The sequence below is a fragment of the Triticum aestivum genome, chromosome 6B (assembly GCF_018294505.1).
Source record: "Triticum aestivum cultivar Chinese Spring chromosome 6B, IWGSC CS RefSeq v2.1, whole genome shotgun sequence".
In the NCBI taxonomy this organism is placed as follows: Eukaryota; Viridiplantae; Streptophyta; class Magnoliopsida; order Poales; family Poaceae; genus Triticum; species Triticum aestivum.
In genome coordinates, this window is record NC_057810.1 from 720,064,272 (window position 1) to 720,082,871 (window position 18,600).

Sequence of the window (18,600 nt, forward strand, 5' to 3'; positions counted from 1 at the left end):
TCTGTTCAGCAATGCTCAGTGGTCTCAAGGCCTAACCGGCCGAACCGGCCGAACAACTTTAAAGATAGTATTAACCACAGAGATGTGATGCCCCAAAGGCATTGATAAAGTCACTTCGGTGTTTGCAGTGCGGTTTGATTGGCCACAGAAAGAACACTTGTAGCAACCCGCCATAGGTAGCTTTGCAGAATGAGATTCTATATTAGCTTTTGTGTGGTTCACGATGCATGTTTAGCTTGCCATCATTCGTTAATTAGAAAACTTGCTATTCTAAACATCGTGGCATATAGATTTCTGTATGGTGCAATTGTCTCTCCAAAGACCTGGACTCATTGATATTCAGAGACCTGTGAGATGATGGCGTTCTGTTCGGGACAAATCTTGCTTTTAATCAATTAGAATCTATGTTAGGGCTTGATATTTTGAACTGGCACATGCAGCAATAATCCTGTCCATTTTCATTTATCCTGCAATGGAAAAAAGGAACATAACGGGAATTGATAATGGCAGGAATGGGCATTTATTTTGAACAATGCATGCGCTGTACGACGGCCTGGTTTACATGCGCTGCCACTGTGCAAAAAGGAGTAATACGGTGCCGTGTAAAACGCCTATTAAAATAGAAGAAGAAAAACACCACCGCACCACACGCACCCCACATCCATCTCCACCTGCCACGATTCCTCCCACCAGCCCCACCTCCCTCCTCCTCTGGCGCATCTCCCCCCGATCCACCTTCTCCCTTTGTCGGGGAGCCGCGCCGCCCCACCCCCACCTGCTTCTTCCCCCGCCGGCACCGCGGCCTCCTCCTCCACCCTGCTTCTTTCCCCGTCGGCACCGTGGCCTCCTGTCCCGCCCGGCTTCTTCCCCACCGGCATGGCGGCCTCCTCTCCCGCCCGACTTCTTCACCGCCAGCACGGCGGCCTCCTCTCACGCCCGGCTTCTTCCCTGCCGGCATGGCGACCTCCTCCCCCGCTGGCACCACGGCCTCCCCGGCGCCAGCACGAACCCGGGCGTGCGCCACCTGGGGAGCGACCACCCCTGCTCCCGCGCCTCCGATCTCGTGTGTACTTCCCCTCGCCGCCGCACCGACTGCAACCGCCACTCCTCTACCTCCCTTCCCCAGCCAAGATCCGCCTCCCCCGTGGCACAGGCGTCAACTTCGCCGTCGTCGACCTTCACGAGTGCGATCTCGCCTGCTCCCCTACCCCCTTTGTCGCCTACCCCACGGCGTGCGCATGTAGGCGCCCAATTCGCCGCGGCGGCAGCCACCAATGTCCGGAGCGACGCGCCACAGATAGACCGACATCGGCGTCCCGGCCCCGCTCCGGTGACCGGCCCTTCCCTCTCTCCTTCAATGCCACGCGACACACGCGCGCACCTGCCACCGCCAGGGCACCGGCTCGCCCCGTCCGCTGGCCCTTCCCTTCCTTCCATCTATGTCCCTCTTGCGCTGCCTCCTCTGGCCACCACCGTATCCGCTGAGCACCCCCGCACCCGGGGCAAGCGTTGACGCCAGCGAGCTCCTCCTGTGCGCATCCCCTTCCTTTTCTCTGCAGGGGTGTTTTTGAAAAAACGAAGCGTTTCTCTCAGAGTGCGGGTTAATTTATTATAAACCGAGGGACTTTTATGCAAAATCACCAGCAACGACGGACGACCAGAAACCCAATTTTCTTTATTATTAGGTAAAGATTGAGCTCGTGTTGGTTTTATTTGTTAGTAGCCTAAAAAATGAAAGCGTGCTGGAATCAAATCAAACTTAATTCACAATTCATACACAAACCTGCAGTTAACAATTGTGTGTGTTCTCTGTTAGTTGTTGCATGAGGTTTGGAATTTCGGCTAGCGGTTTCGCATGAAGTAACATCAAATTTCTGGTTAATCATAGACCATAACCAACATAGCAACAAGACCATTGTTTTGCTAACATTGCTCTGTCACACACACCGATTCTGTCCTCCATATGTGCCATTTTAGAGGTAAAAAGAAACACCGAAACAAGCTCTCAACCAAAGATAACAACACTTGTAACACACTTCACTACTGTAAAATCAAACACCTTTTAGCATCACGCAAAACCCCTTTTTGCCTTGAGCATTGAGCACTTTGGGTGCTCCATTTTTGCTAGATGACCAGGCCTCATCTCACCATAGTGCAATATGGCACCCGACTCGATCCCAGCGGTGAGTCTCTCATTCAGGGAGATCCTCTGCCATTCAGTCCAGGGGTACCTGACAAGCTTCTTCTTGTCCGGGCAACTGCGATACTTCAACCCGCTATACAAGAAGACATCCTCTAGATTGACGGCCGCCACCAGAACACGTCTCACATAACTCACAAAGCAATCTTCAGATTCAAAGCCAAAAATGACGAGTGTGACCAAACTGTGGTGTTGGAAATCTGCTGCGACCAATTCCCACTCTACACCCTTGTCCTCACTATATGCTTCTTCTTTCCTCTTCGTCTCGTCCATTTCCATATTGCACGCATGATCCCATACCTGCATGCCAGCAAAGAGGTCCAAGATAAAAATAAATTGTCAATAGAGCAGCCATCTTTTGTATCTATCTGGTGAAAGCATCTTGCAAAACCTAACATTAAGCCCATGTGGCTAAAAAGAGATCTTAAGGTAAACACATACCGTCATGTATAGCTCCTTCAGTAAGGGTGCAGCTTCAAGAATATACATTGTCCAGGTGAGATCATGCCCTTCAGGAAGATGAAGTAAATTCACAAACCTTAGTTGGCTGAAAACAAATGCTAGACATGGCGTCGGAAATTCTGGCTGCACCCAAATCTGCAACGAATAAACACATGATGAGATGGGCAGAGAAGGAAGCCAAGCCACATCTCACAAAGTGAAAATCTGAACATACCTTTTCAGAATTAAATGCCAACTTCAGATCTCGTATAGAGCTACCGCTAAGAAACTCACTTAAGAACACCGTCTTGTCGTAACGAAGGGCAAGATTTGTGAGGCTTACAACCTCCAGCAATGGGACATGACCAATGAACAGTGGATCTTGGAATTGTAGCCAACCTTCAAAGACCATCGTTGTGAGTTGAGGGAGCCACCTCAGCTCAACTCGTTCAACCATACATTGGACTATACTAAGCTCCTTGAGACGAGCGTGTTCAATTTGCAGCGTGCTGCAAACACCAGAGTCACAATTGAACAAACGCAGATGCCTCAAGCACTTGCAAGTGATGAGGACGTTGGATATGTCTGATTCCCCAAATCTCAAATTCTCTAGGTCAAGGGTAGTGAAACCACCAAATGCACTTGGACAGGCATCAAAGAAGAACATGAAATTTCTCGCGGAGGTGACCAGATCATCCTCAGCTATGTCAATGATCTCATACTTCCCTGTCATAACACTGAATTTGACATTGTCAACCAAGTGTGCCGCCATGGCATGGCCAACAGCACGCCCAATGGATATGGGGACATCGTCTCTCAAGTAGAACGTTGTGGATAGAAGGTGGATGGTGTGCTCTCCAGGATTTCTGCGTGTCAATATGCTATCTGTCGCTTGAAACACAGCTGCATTGATGCGGACCAATTCATCATCAGATATGCTGGTGCACGACACACCCTTTGGCAGGAAGTCCAGAGCGCTTATTATAAGCCGAGACAGCTTGGCAGAGAGCTGAATCCACCGTCTGGACAGGATGCTGGTTCTTGCAGCCTCACGGACATTGAGACGGTCAAGAATGTTAACTTATATGGTGTTATAAAGTCAAATTATTATCTTAAAATGTTAACTTGCACATGAACTTGTTTACAGTTTTGCCCCTGTTAGGCGGGATGTCTGTTCAAAGTCTCCTGGAGCTTGTCACCATTGAGCTTCGAGACACTGGTGTTCGTCCGGTGATATTAAGTGTTGAAAGAAAAGTCCTAGGAGGTGTATTGTGATGTAGGTGGTTTGTGATGGCCCCCGCCACGTCCCTAGGAGGTGTGCGACAAATTTGGGCCCTAAGCAAAATAAAATTAATATTTTATACAAAACTTTTATACTTATGTTTATTTTAATACAATATTAAAGAGTATAACTTTAATTTTAGTTGGTATAGTTAATCATATAATTTACTTAGTATAGTTAAAAAGTGTTTTTCGTTGTGAGTTGTAATGTTTATGACCAGTCACTTCGTTTATGCTAAATTTAAATTAAATAGTATAACATAGGATATCTTTGAATTATTGTTTTGAAAATTGAAAAAAATCCATAATGCACACCTATATATTTTTATCTATGTGCATATGTTAATGAATAATTTATTTTCATTAAATATCATGGAGAGGTTTCTAAAGAGTATTGTTCAACTAATATTTTAATAGTGTTTTCTGGTGTATTATTAGGTGTGCATATTTCTAGAACCCATAAATTGTACCATTTGCAAATGTACTTTAGATACAGTAATAAATTCAAAGATGAATGATGAATGTAATATATCACCGATTTAGCAATGCTTACATGGAATTTATTTATCTGGTATGCTCATCTAGAAATCTAATTTCATCTGGTGTACAAAAAGAGCTCATGCTAGTTTCTAAAATAAAATGTTTTGGTGTTTAAAAATTTAAAATGTTTTGTACGTATCAAACTTAGAATCTATCTTTCGAAGAGAGGCTAGCAGGCTAACTAAGCTCTTTGTCACCGATCAGATTCACAATTGACTATCAGATTGTTTCTTAGTTTGATGTGATGTTGATTTCTCCTGTAAAACTAGAATTTTATTTTACATGTTTGCAATAATCTTTCAAACATAATAGATAATATGACTTGATAAATAATACTACAGTGATTTGGGCCTTTTGAACCTCTTCGACTTCCAACTCCAGAAACTCCACGCACGGAGTTGACCAGAACGCCTTAGCTCCGTGAAGTCGAACTTAAGAAGCAAAACACCCCCTAGTGTAAAAAAAAGAATTTGGGAAAGCCCAGATTCATAAAAACTGAAAAGGGAGAGTTACTCTTATTTACATGAGGAGTGCCACCATAACGAAAACGGTTGAGCCGGGAGGTGGATCCTATTCGACGCGTGCGTGCGTCCACGAGACGTGCTTTCGCTGAAGCGCAGGAGCACCTGCGTGCGACGGGCCGCCGGCCCACTTCGTGAGTTAAGGCAGTGCCAGCAAACCGGTTTTGGGAACCTTCTCGAAGGTTCCCTAAACCGGTTTCTTCCTTTTTTTCTCTTTTGCCGGTTTTCTGATTTTTCCTTTTATTTTTTTTAATTCTGTTTCTTTTTTCTTTCTCTTGTTATTTTATCCTTTTTAATTTTTATTTTCATCCTTTGTTTTCAAAAAAGTTTGAAATTCCATATTTTCTTCATGACTTCATAAAAATTCATGGTTATTAAATTTTGTTTACAATTCAAAATTTGTTCAGCATATTACGGAAATGTTCAATGTATATTTAAAATTTGTTCAGCGTACATCAAAAAAATGTTCAGTATGTATTTAAAAACTGTTCAGCATATATTAGAAAAATGTTCAATTTATATTTTAAAAATTGTTCATCTTATTGGAATTTCAAAATTTCTGTTCATCTTTCCAATAATTGTTCACGTTTTAAAAGTTTGTTCAAATTTCAGAAATTGTTCATGGCTTTAAATAGTTTTCGAGTTTGTAAAATTTTGTCCAGAATTTTCTATTTTTTGTTCCCAATTTTTTTGTAAAACACACACGCACAAGCACACGCATATGCACATGCACGCGCACACACGCACGCACGCATGCACACACACACACACACACACACACACACACACACACACACACACACACACACACACACACACTTCAAAACTATTTTACATAATTTTTTCGAAAATGGTAATAACTCATTTAAAAATGTTAAATGTATATAGAAAAATGTTGTCGATGTATACAAAAATGTACAATGTGTATGGAAAAAAGTGGATGCAAAGATATATATTTTTCAAAAATGTTAATCATGTCTTTGGAAAATTTTAAAGGTGTTTATAAAAACGTTTTTGATGTCTACAAAAAAATGTACAATGAGAAAAACAAATATAAAAAAATGTTAATCATATATTTGGAAACTGTTAAAACGTCTGTGTATAAAATCTTCCTTATTTATACAAAATAATGTACAGTATGTATTAAATGTTAGACATTAAAAAAATATCTCTTAAAGAATGTTAATAATATATTTAATTGTTTTAAACATCTACATAAGAAATGTTCCTGTTGTATACAAAAATTTTTCAATGTTTACGGAAAAGTAGACACAGAATATACAAAAGAATTATTTATTTCAAACATATTTAGCATCTGTATATAAAATGTTCCTGATGTATACAAAAAATGTATAGTGTGCATGTCAAAAAAGGTGAACATGAAAAAATTCTTGAAAGTTTGAAAAGTGTTAAACATCTCTATATAAAATGTTCCTGATGCATAAAATGTATAACGGAAAACAAAGAAAACTAATAAAAACCAAAAAGAAAATACAAAGAAATATATAAACAAAGAAAAGAGAAGAAAGAGAAGCAAAAAAGTCAGTGAAAACAGAGAAAATAAACAAAAAGAAAAATGAAAAAGTAAAAAGAATAAAAGTCCAATAAAACCCGTGAAAAGAACGAATAAGAGATAGTGAAAAACAAAGAAAACAGAAAACCAAAGAAAATTATGAAGAAGAAAAAATGAAAAAAAAATAGAAAAAGAAGAAGAAAACAAGCAAAAAACTAGACTAAAATAAAGGACCGCAAGCGAGCGAGGAAAAGTAGCCCGAGCCATTAAAATGCGATGCAAGAACACCTTCAGGAGAGTGAAAATAGGACTTGCTATAAGCGAGATATAGTGGGCGGATTTCTTATGCACAGTTTAAACATTTTCAAATGCTTGATTCAAAATTTTTAGATACAGGACTAAAAAAATTAACAAACGATCAACTTTTCTCCTATATATATTTTAAATATTTACGAATGCTTTATTAATATTTTTAAAATACAAGATTAATATTTTTCTAATATGTGGTCAACATTGTTTTCTATGCACATTTAACATTTTTTTCAAATGCTTTGATGAACATTTTTTTATATGAAAAATTACCTTTTTTTTAAACATGCTCAACTTTTTTCGATTGCTTGATTAACATACACACACACACACACACACACACACACACACACACACACACACACACACACACACACACACACACACATATATATATATATATATATATATATATATATATATATGATAAAAAATTCCATATTTTTTTAATACATTGTCAACACGTTTTTTACATATTTAACATTTTCAAATGCCTAATTAATATTTTCAAATAAAAAAAGATCGAATGCCCATAGTCCCCACTGGCTTGGCTTGATGCAAGCGCTCGCTTCATCTCGCATGAAGCGAGACGGGACCTCCAACATTGCGCCGTACACGTCGGAAGCCACGGTAGCGCGCATCCTTTGTGCTCCCATAATAATGCAAAAACAAAAACAAAAAGATTACCGAGGATGAATAAAGGACATGGTATTACCTAAAAGGAGATTTTTTTGAAATAAAATTTAATGCAAATCATGACAAAAATATGCATTCAAATTTCATGAAACTTGCACTGTTCCGTAATATGAAAAGCATGCATATATTAGTGTAGCTCTCTCCGTCGTGCCCTTGTTTTCGGTAAACGAAAACAAAAAATAAAAGCACAAACAAAAAATAGAATTGTTTTTCTAAAGAGTGAATTAAGTGCATTGGTACTTCCCTGAAAAAAAATATGAAAAAATGAATTTAAAAGAAATAATGACAAAATACTCTCACAAAAAATGAATATAACTTGTACTGTCCATAATATGCAAAAATAATAATATAATAATATAAATCGCATATATACTTCCATGTTGTACTCTGTGTTCAGACAACAAAATAAGAATGTGTGAGATTAATCGTCTCTCACCCATTAAAATTAGTTTACATCTCATGTCAATGGTGCCGCCTCTCCTATCTCTCTCTGATCAACACATGCACATGCATACACACACTAACAAGTAACAACCACACACGTGCTTACGCGCGCATGCACACACACAACTTCTTGATACTCCCTCCGCCCCAAATTATTTGTCGCAGAAATGGTTGTATGTAGAACTAAAAATACGTCTAGATACATTTATTTCCGTGAAAAGTAATTCGGGGAGGAGGGAGTACTTCCTTGTTCCAAAATAATTGAAGTTCTACTATTGCCCTAAGTCAAACTTCGTAAAGTTTGACCAAGTATATATAGAAATATATTAACATCTATAAAACCAAATTGAGCTCATTAGATTCATTATGACATATATTTTGATATTATCTATATTTGATATCATAGATATTTGCTTCTTATTCTAGGAACTTGGTCAAAAGTAGAAAAAATGACTTAGCTTCAATTATTTTAGAATGGAGGGAGTAATTAATTGATCAGACCAGGCCTTTGTGTGTGGACAGTGGGCTGCTCCAGGCTAGATATAAGAAAAGGAGAACTCACCTAGAAAAAAAGGACAACTGGAACAAAACCGAGCCGGCTGCTGCTGCCTTGATAAGAAGGATTCGACTTACAGTAAAAAAAATTGATAAAAAAGATTCGACTGAAACAAAACTCTTTTTTAGGCACCTGACCATCAGCAAAACCAAAACCTTTTAGCCATCACCTATCAGTCATGGCGTACAACCATATGCAGAATTGACCACTTTCTCTAAATAAGTACTCCAACATTAACTAAATTGCCTCTAATGCCTTCAGAACCCACACAAAGAATCTTCCAAGGAAAACACTACCCTATCCTTGAAACATGATCCTCCCTTATTTTAGCAGTAGTCAGGAAGTGGATTGTTGTTAGGGAACGTAGCAGAAATTCAAAATTTTCCTACGTTTCACCAAGATCTATCTATGGAGAAACCAGCAATGAGGGGAAGGAGAGTGCATCTACATACCCTTGTAGATCGCTAAGCGGAAGCGTTCAAGAGAACGGGGTTGAAGGAGTCGTACTCGTCGTGATCCAAATCACCGGAGATCCTAGTGCCGAACGGACGGCACCTCCGCGTTCAACACAAGTACAGCCCGATGACGTCTCCCATGCCTTGATCCAGCAAGGAGAGAGGGAGAGGTTGAGGAAGACTCCATCCAGCAGCAGCACAACGGCGTGGTGGTGGTGGAGGAGCGTGGCAATCCTGCAGGGCTTCGCCAAGCACCGCGGGAGAGGAGGAGTACTTGGGAGAGGGGGAGGGCTGCACCAGAACTTGGGTGCGGCTGCTCTCCCATCCCCCACATATATATAGGGGCAAGGGAGAGGGAGGCCGGCCCCCTCAGATCCAATCTGAGGAGGGGGCGGCGGCCAGGGGGGTTGCCTTGCCCCCAAAGGCAAGGGAGGCGCCCCCCTTTAGGGTTTCCCCCCAGCCCTAGGCGCCTTGGGCCTTGGTGGGGGGCGCACCAGCCCACCTGGGGCTGGTCCCCTCCCACACTTGGCCCATGCAGCCCTCCGGGGCTGGTGGCCCCACCTGGTGGACCCCCGGGACCCTCCCGGTGGTCCCGGTACATTACTGATAGCACCCGGAACTTTTCCGGTGACCAAAACAGGACTTCCCATATATAAATCTTTACCTCCGGACCATTCCGGAACTCCTCGTGACGTCTGGGATCTCATCCGGGACTCCGAACAACATTTGGTAACCACATAAAAACTTCCTTTATAACCCTAGCGTCATCGAACCTTAAGTGTGTAGACCCTACGGGTTCGGGAGACATGTAGACATGACCGACACGTTCTCCGATCAATAACCAACAGCGGGATCTGGATACCAATTGTTGGCTCCCACATGTTCCACGATGATCTCATCGGATGAACCACGATGTCAAGGACTCAATCGATCCCGTATACAATTCCCTTTGTCTAGCGGTATTGTACTTGCCCGAGATCCGATCGTCGGTATACCGATACCTTGTTCAATCTCGTTACCGGCAAGTCTCTTTACTCGTTCCGTAACACATCATCCCGTGATCAACTCTTTGATCACATTGTGCACATTATGATGATGTCCTACCGAGTGGGCCCAGAGATACCTCTCCGTTTATACGGAGTGACAAATCCCAGTCTCGATTCGTGCCAACCCAACAGACACTTTCAGAGATACCTGTAGTGCACCTTTATAGCCACCCAGTTACGTTGTGACATTTGGTACACCCAAAGCATTCCTACGGTATCCGGGAGTTGCACAATCTCATGGTCTAAGGAAAAGATACTTGACATTAGAAAAGCTTTAGCATACGAACTACGATCTTTGTGCTAGGCTTAGGATTTGGTCTTGTCCATCACACCATTCTCCTAATGATGTGATCCCGTTATCAATGACATCCAATGTCCATGGTCAGGAAACCGTAACCATCTATTGATCAACGAGCTAGTCAATTAGAGGCTTACTAGGGACATGGTGTTGTCTATGTATCCACACATGTATCTGAGTTTCTTATCAATACAATTATATCATGGATAATAAACGATTATCATGAACAAGGAAATATAATAATAACTAATTTATTATTGCCTCTAGGGCATATTTCCAACAATTGTGGCAAGTGATTCGATACCCCTTCTGATTTGCTTCTCCACCCAACACATGTGCTTACTTGTCTCCGGGAACCTTATCGGATTTAGAGGTTCCACGCCTCGGCACTTGCTGAATGTCAGTCTATCATACAGGTACACATCCAGAAATAAGAGATGAAACTCTCTACAAGCCTCCTCAGAGATCAGCGAATCTCGGCCGTTGATCGGCTTCCTTGATGCGTTTCTGAGTGTCGGATCGAGATCTGGATGAACCTGGGCCGTCGGATCTGGAGCTGGCACTGCTGGAATGAATAGTTACTCGTTTCGCTCGCTCTTGCTCACTCTGTGGCTCCTGGCTGGGTCTCGCTGACTTGTGGGGCAGCCCATTTTGTGGGCTCCGCTTGTCATTCTCTGTGGCTATGGCTTGTCCCGGGCAGCCCGTCGGCACGCTCCAGCGGTAAAAGATCTCGTTGCCACCGCATGTTATATCCTGCCCCCGCCGAGGGTATTTTGGTCTTTTCCGCTTCTAGGGGGTGCGTGTTGTGCGGCGGTTCGCTCGTGCGGCTATGGGGTGGGGGTGGGCGGCGGCCCATCCTTTCGTCCTCTCATTCGTCCACCTCTGCTCGCCAGCCCTCTCCCACCCACCCGATTCATTCCTCCCCGACCTCGCCGCCCCACCCACATCGTCGCCGACGCCGCTCATCAGACCTCGCCACCACGGACTTCTCTCCTCATCTCCCTCACACCACGCCGCTCGCAACCTCTCCTCTCCCCTCATGCGAAGGGATGTGAAGAGAAGAGGGAGAGCGAGCAGGTCAGGTGGCGGCCATGGCGCTCGCAGATCCGCCGGAGCTGTTGTTCGTCCCCGGCCTCCGAGTGCTTCTGCTCAGCGGCGTGACGTACGGGCTGCCTGCTTCGCGCTCATGCCATGGCCTGCTCGGGATGCCGCCTCCCCCCTGCTCCAACCCTAACCCTAGCGTTGCTGCTGTTGCTCCAGGTGCGCCCCCTTCCTTTTCCTCCTCTTGTTCATACGCCAACATGTGAGAGCTGGGAGGAAGGGCTGGAGGCCATGGAGGCCATGGGGGAAGGAAGAAGAGGAGGACATGGAGGTTGTGGGGGAGAGCCGGAGAGGAATTGGAGGCAACGGGGGAGGAAGAAGATGTCCCCCTCGTTCCTAATTCTGTCTTAGCGTAATTTCATTGCACGCCCCTTGTTCTTCTGGTCACTTCGCCTTATCTGCTGCTTCACAAGTCTATTTTTTTCATTCTCGCTCGTTAGCTGCTGCTGATCAATGATATTTCTTTGTTTTTCCTGCAGATTAGTCTGTTGTTAATGGATTCTTGTGCTTTTAGTCTATCCCCTGGCTGGTGCCTCCTTTGATATGTGCTTGCGCATCGTCTGGTAGCAGCCTCGTGCATCTCCCTTCATGGATCTGCAGGTCACACCTCTTCTCCTCCTTCTTTCCACTCCTCTTCGTTTCCGGGGCTTGGTGCATGGTTGTATGGCCATATGATTGGTGTGCAGGCTGGCCAATGAGGGCCTTTTGTTTCTTGTCTTGTTTGTGGAAAATTCAAGTGTATTATTCTCTTTGCTTGTTTTTTTGTATGTACCTATATGCCTTTTGTTCCTTGTCTGAATCCTAATAGGACTTGCATTTGTTGTTTCTTTGTGCATGGAATGCTGGTGGTCTTGTTCCTTTGTGCATGTTTACTCATCTAGCTAGGATCCAAGGAAGAGGGATCTTTGTTTATATGTTGGATAAAAAATATCAACATGATCTTCATCTCCTGCTTTGCTTTTATATGGTTCACATGTTTTTCAGCCTTTCTTTGATTTAGAGTAAATAACTGAAAGTGAGTACATTCCTTGCATCTCAGCATTTTAGCCTTTTCTGTTTTACAAGGATATACCAAGGAAATGTTCTTCTTCTACAGGTTGTTTTCACTGTTTTTTCTTAAAATAACAAGATGCTTTCTTTGACCATCAGTTAATTTGATCGTACGTTATAATAATTGGTGTTGATTTTCTATCATCTCTTTTTCCGGAGATTGTTCATCTTTTGTTTTTGTTTTCCACTGCCTTGTTTATCTCCAGTAATTTAATCTTTTATTGATTTCACATTGTTGTGCTGCTCTAGATTCGTAACCTGATCGATATGCTTACATTTGTAGATGACACTGAGATTATGTTGAATAAATATGTAGATGGAGACTTCGGGGTCATAAAACCTTAAAAATAAACAAAGATTTTGGTAGGCATGCACAAGTAGATGAATCTGTAGTGATCATTTTTTTCTTTCCTTGTATGCAGATCTCAGGATCACTTGAATTCTTTGATACTTAATTGAGAGTTTTACTCTTATATGATTAACTGCACATCTGGATTTCTCTTGCACTGAAACACCATCGAAGCAAACATGATCCTCATTGCATTGAGGACAAGGATAGCGGACTATGGCTCCCTTTCCCTTTAATGGCTATTTTTTAATAGATAATTGCTGCTGATTTAGGCTCTATGGATCATGGCATAGTTTATTTGAGTGTACTTGTCACTTACAGTTCAGTTTTAGATTTAGTTCGATGTTCTGCATTTTTTCCAAGGCTGCCATTAAAAAACACAATTGGCTGCTGGTTTACAATGTTAGCTACGGATGCCCAGTCGAAAAGTGAATTCCATGTTTCTTCCCTTAACAACACATTAATATTATAATTTATCTTAGTTTCTTTCACGCTGTCGAGTCTTGTATTTAGATTCAAAGGGGTCACAAGGTCGTTTGAAATTTTGCCGATGTTTTTTTATAAAATGGTATCTTCAAAGTAAGCCCTGTTCGTGGAAGTTTCTTAGCTAGATCTGTTTTACGTGCATGTGGCCATTTACTTTCTTGAGATGGAAGTGTCCACTGGTTCTTACTCCCTCCGTAAACTAATTTAAGATTGTTTAGATCACTACAGTAGTGATCTAGACACTTATATTAGTTTACAGAGGGAGTACATCATAACTAGATGTGATTTCCGAGTTCTAGCTTGCTGTTTCTCATAGTTCTCTAATATTTCTCCTCTTTTTACTATTTATTTCAATATCTAAATTCTGAAATAAGGATGGCGATCTTGGTGGCTTTTTACTCACACTTTGATAAATCCATATGATATTTTTAGGAATAGTTCAATCTGAATGTGCGTTATTGTTCAAATAAGAGAGCATCGAATGATTTATTTAACCAATTAATCTCTTGGCGTCTAAATAAGCGTGCGAAATATTTTGTTGGGTGTTCTCATAACCTGTGATTATAAACCATATATGACTAGAAGGCAAAAAATAATGGCAAACAGACGTGACATTGTCATGTCAAAGACATACACATCACTGAAAGGATTTGATTGACAATTAAGGGTTTGGTACTAATATTGATCACTATCTGGTTCGTTTGCAGGTTTGGTATGATTTCCCTGCATTATGAAGCACCATGATTTGTACTTACAACTCTATACCAGTATATGAAGAAGTTTAAAGTTCCAATCTATACATGGCTATATATTCCAATGATGCAATGTAAGATCCATTCTCGGTAATCCTTACAGCTTTGGCATGGATGTGACCCCATTGCTTGAGTCCTCCCCATGGTGCTTTTCATATATCACTCTTCTGTCTAAAGAAAGTTCAGTTATCTTGTTTTTATGTTTCTTTGGTTATACCATTCTTAGATATGTACACTAGCATGCCAATAGCTTGGCATTTACCTCCTGGTTATGCCAAAACTTTCTTGAGATGGAAGTGTCCACTAGTTCTTACTCCCTCCGTGAACTAATATAAGAGCGTTTAGATCACTACTGTAGTGGTCTAAACGCTCTTATATTAGTTTACAGAGGGAGTACTTCATAACTCGATGTGATTTCCGAGTTCTAGCTTGTTGTTTCTCATAGTTTTCTAATATTTCTCCTCTTTGTACTATTTATTTCAATATCTGAAATAAGGATGGCAATCTTGGTCGCTTTTTACTCACACTTTGATAAATCCATATGATATTTTTAGGAAGAGTTCAATCTGAATGTGCGTTATTGTTCAAATAAGAAAGCATGGAATGATTTATTTAACCAATTAATCTCTTTGTGTCTAAATAAGCGTGCGGACTATTTTGTTGGGTGTTCTCATAACCTGTGATTATAAACCATATATGACTAGAAGGCAAAAAATAATGGCAAACAGACGTGACATTGTCGTGTCAAAGACATACTCGTCACTGAAAGGATTTGATTGACAATTAAGGGTTTGGTACTAGTTCTGATCACTATCTGGTTCATTTGCAGGTTTGGTATGATTTCCCTGCATTATGAAGCACCATGATTTGTACTTACAACTCTATACCAGTATATGAAGAAGTTTAAAGTTCCAATCTATACATGGCTATATATTCCAATGATGCAATGTAAGATCCATTCTCGGTAATCCTTACAGCTTTGGTTTGGATGTGATGCCATTGCTTGAGTCCTCCCCATGGTGCTTTTAATTATTTATTTGTATTAGAAAACTTTCCAGTTATCATAATTTAATTATATGATTGCCTCTCAGTGCTTTCTTTCATATGCTGATCCTATGAAATTTAATTTCTATCTAATCGCCCTATTTTTTTCTTTTTCGACATTCTGTAGGGATGGGAGGGTTTTATAATTCTAATGATGTTCCAGCTAGGAGAAGGCAAACTCACAAACATAAGCCATGTGACAATTATTCTTTTGAGCATTTTTGACTTATTTTGAAACAATGATTCTAACTATGTTACAGCTAGGAAAAGACAAACTCACAAACACATACTAAATATTTCTGCTACATTTTTTCTTTCCATGTTGTTCTTTTTTTTGCTGATGTTTACTATTTCTACTACATTCTAATGATGGGATGTGTCAGTTATTTGTTGAAAAACTGTTGGATGCTTGCTTTAGTTTAAATGTTTACTATTTTCTGTCTGCTGAGACAATATTTTTTTTGGCTTCCTGTGCATTAAAAATAGTTTTTCCGTGGACGCTAGCTTTGGATACATGATTTCTTGACCTAACGTGACACACCATCCTCCTCTGCCAGCCGCATACAGGCCCGCCCTTCTTACTCTAGCAGCAGAAGGTGGAGCAGCTATGGTTCACGACTATATTGTTTACCATCTTATTTATTTTGCCCCTCTTCCACCAACAATTCCCTATGATAATGTATTTCCATTCTCATTTTTGTACGGGGTTTCTTAATCCTTTTTCAGGTCAATTGCTTGATTCAGGCAGATCATGGAGGAGGCCGTGTCGGGCTCACTGTGTTGCCATCATCGGGACGAGTGGAGGCTGCCGCTTGCGTAGATGCTTCCAGGAGGAGCGCCAGAGCGCATTGTCGCCATCGATAGGGGAACACCAGACGGGAATCAAGCCAAGGTGAGCCCCCACGTCCTTTCCTTGCATTTTCATGGCGCTATGTGGTGCTGACTGGACGAAGAGGAGGTCCTGGCCGGCACGTTGCCTCACAATCTTGATTGGTTTTTGAAATGACCTCGCTTGGTTGGATTTCCACATGAATTTACATCTAAAATCATGATTGGCTTGTATGAACTATAGGGAATCCCGTGAGTCTGGGTCCTGGCCGGAAGCGCCGGATGTGTTGCTGCGGTGGTTGGTCTGTGGGTAAGCCTTGGTCTTGATCCGTTCTTTCTTGTTCTTGGGTCCTGGTCGGAAGCGTCGACAACTTCAACTCTATCAAAGATAGATTAGCTCTCATTTTTCCTTACTGCACAAATAGGTGTTGTACAATTATGGGCCCCGCTGACAGTGAGGACCTGACTGCTGCACAAATCTTCTATCCTTGCATGCAATGTACTCATATGTTTTTCCTGAAGGTTAGTATATATTCATATTGCGGAAAACCATGGGTAAAATCGAAGTTAGTAGTATTTACATAATGTAAATAAGGTTACCGATGTTTTCTGATTTCACTCGATATTGTAGTGTGGTATACCTTTATTCCAGATTTCTTGATTGTCATTCATTATCTCTAATCCGTTGCTTTGTGCAGGCGGACATATGTCAGTTGGGCATGGAGCAAAAGAAGGTAAACATGTTAGTGAGGGAATACTGCGTTGACATCAAAACGAAGAACAAACCAATTATTCTCTCACATCGTATCCTGCTACAATATGTCTTTTTCTATATTGTGTTTTTTCTTCTTACTATCGCTGATATATGTGTCTCAGTGATTATGGTATTAGACTTCCAAGATAGTGGTTCATTGCCAGTCTGTACAAAAACACAAAATAGTGGCTCATGTGAGGTGTATCTGAGACTAAGGGTTAATTTAACTAGATGACTCCCCGCGCGTTGCTGCGGGATATTTTTGTTGCTAAATGTTTTAGTGTGGAGAAATAAACCATGTAAAAAAAATAAAACAATGACTTCCTGTCCATCAAAACATTTCCGGCAAACATATCTTTCAAAGGATGTACATATATAGTTGCTTGCGTAGACCGAAGACAGTAGTGTTAATACAAAGAATTCGAAAGGAAGAAGCCTTTCAATGATAACACTTGTCTGTTAGATACATGAAAAGAGTGCATCAAAATCAGCATAGCTATAGCTTAATGTAAAAGGAATAAATTTGGATGTTGGATCCATGTATGTGCTGCCATTTTGTTTCCTGAGCTATTTTTTTGGAGTATGTGAACAGGACCACAACACCTTGAATTTCAGAAACATCGTCGTTGTCCCCGCTTGTATGCTTATCACTGATAGAAAAGAGCAACCCAGATGACTTCCTCCCTAGCTGAGCTGCAGAGTCGGGTGGGCTAAAAACACAAACGTTGCCATGCTAGAAGATCAGAGATCGTTGAATACTCACCTCATATACGCCAAGTGAGAGCAGATCTATATAAAGTTACAACCTGGCAAAGATGGGGGCTGGATCCAGCATTCCTCCAAGCTGTCAGAATGAATGTTTCAGTTTTACAGCTTCCTGATGCTGTTTGTTTGGCCCATGGAGCTAAATAAACTGGCCTGAAACACATCGAGTAAGGATAATATTTGAGACAGCATGTGCTTCGGAGTGCCGCTATCTGGGCCGTACGCGTGGCAACGGGTCGTTGTACTTAAGAAGCTACGATTTCTCATCCTACGAATAAACAACTGTAACCATCCTGGGTCCGTAGACTGTCCACGGTGATAAGGCTAAGGCTCAGTAGGGCACTGTAGGCGATCAGGCTATGCCCCTCCACGCACAAGGGACGAGAGGAATCTCGTAGGCACTGTGCCTGTACTACAGACCACTAAATAGGAAAGACGTTGTACTGCATGTGGCGGAGAACCAGCCTTTTCTCGTGAAGGGCTGCGTTGCGTGGACATGCGGCGTCTACAGGTATGGATTACCGGCGATGACTACGGGTTTCAACTAGTTGCCGGAGAGACGAAAGAGAAGGACATCCGGAGCAGCGGAAGACGCGCCAGAGAGGCAAGAGAGGCCGCACTGCTGCTGCCCGACAGCGCTGCTGCCGCACGCGACGGAGGGGTGGGCCCGGCCGCACTGCTGCTCTGCATGCCGTCGCGAGAAGCGTCGTCGCCCGGAATCTGCATGACACAATTATCCATCCCACCCATGCCTGCAACATGTATACCTAAGCCTTTTTGTTTTTGCAATAGTATATGTATGTTTATCCCATGACGTGATGCTTCGTCCTCGATGGACACAGTGTTCGATTCGCCCGTATGGAGCAGCATGCATGGTCAATGCGGTGCAGTCCTGTACACAGATCAATAATATGTGGTCTTTTTTCAATTCGATATGTGGTCTCTTTTGATAAAAAATCGTTTGGATAATGCATCACGACCCTTGCTACATGGAGGCACCCGCGGCACAGCTAATTTTTTTGCCAAATTTTAAACTAGGATCACCATGTAATCAGCCCAATGACGAGACGCCTGGGGCAAGTTGTCCCACGATAGATTCCATCATCAGTTAGGGCTTGTTTGAATTACCGTTTCTGTTAGGGATCACTCCGCCATGGAGCATGCCCTCGGT

The 18,600-nt window shown here is 42.0% G+C and overlaps 1 protein-coding gene across 1 annotated transcript; it reads right to left on the reverse strand.

Annotated features, from left to right (window-relative positions):
• Positions 1–1,954: 1,954 nt before the first annotated feature.
• LOC123139755 (uncharacterized) lies at positions 1,955–11,341 on the reverse strand. Its single transcript, XM_044559472.1, has 4 exons — positions 11,209–11,341; positions 2,877–3,721; positions 2,642–2,797; positions 1,955–2,500 (listed from the first exon to the last, which is right to left on the reverse strand). The coding sequence occupies exons 1-4, from the start codon at positions 11,339–11,341 to the stop codon at positions 2,069–2,071; spliced, it is 1,566 nt and encodes a 521-aa protein (XP_044415407.1). The 3' UTR covers positions 1,955–2,068.
• Positions 11,342–18,600: the final 7,259 nt, after the last annotated feature.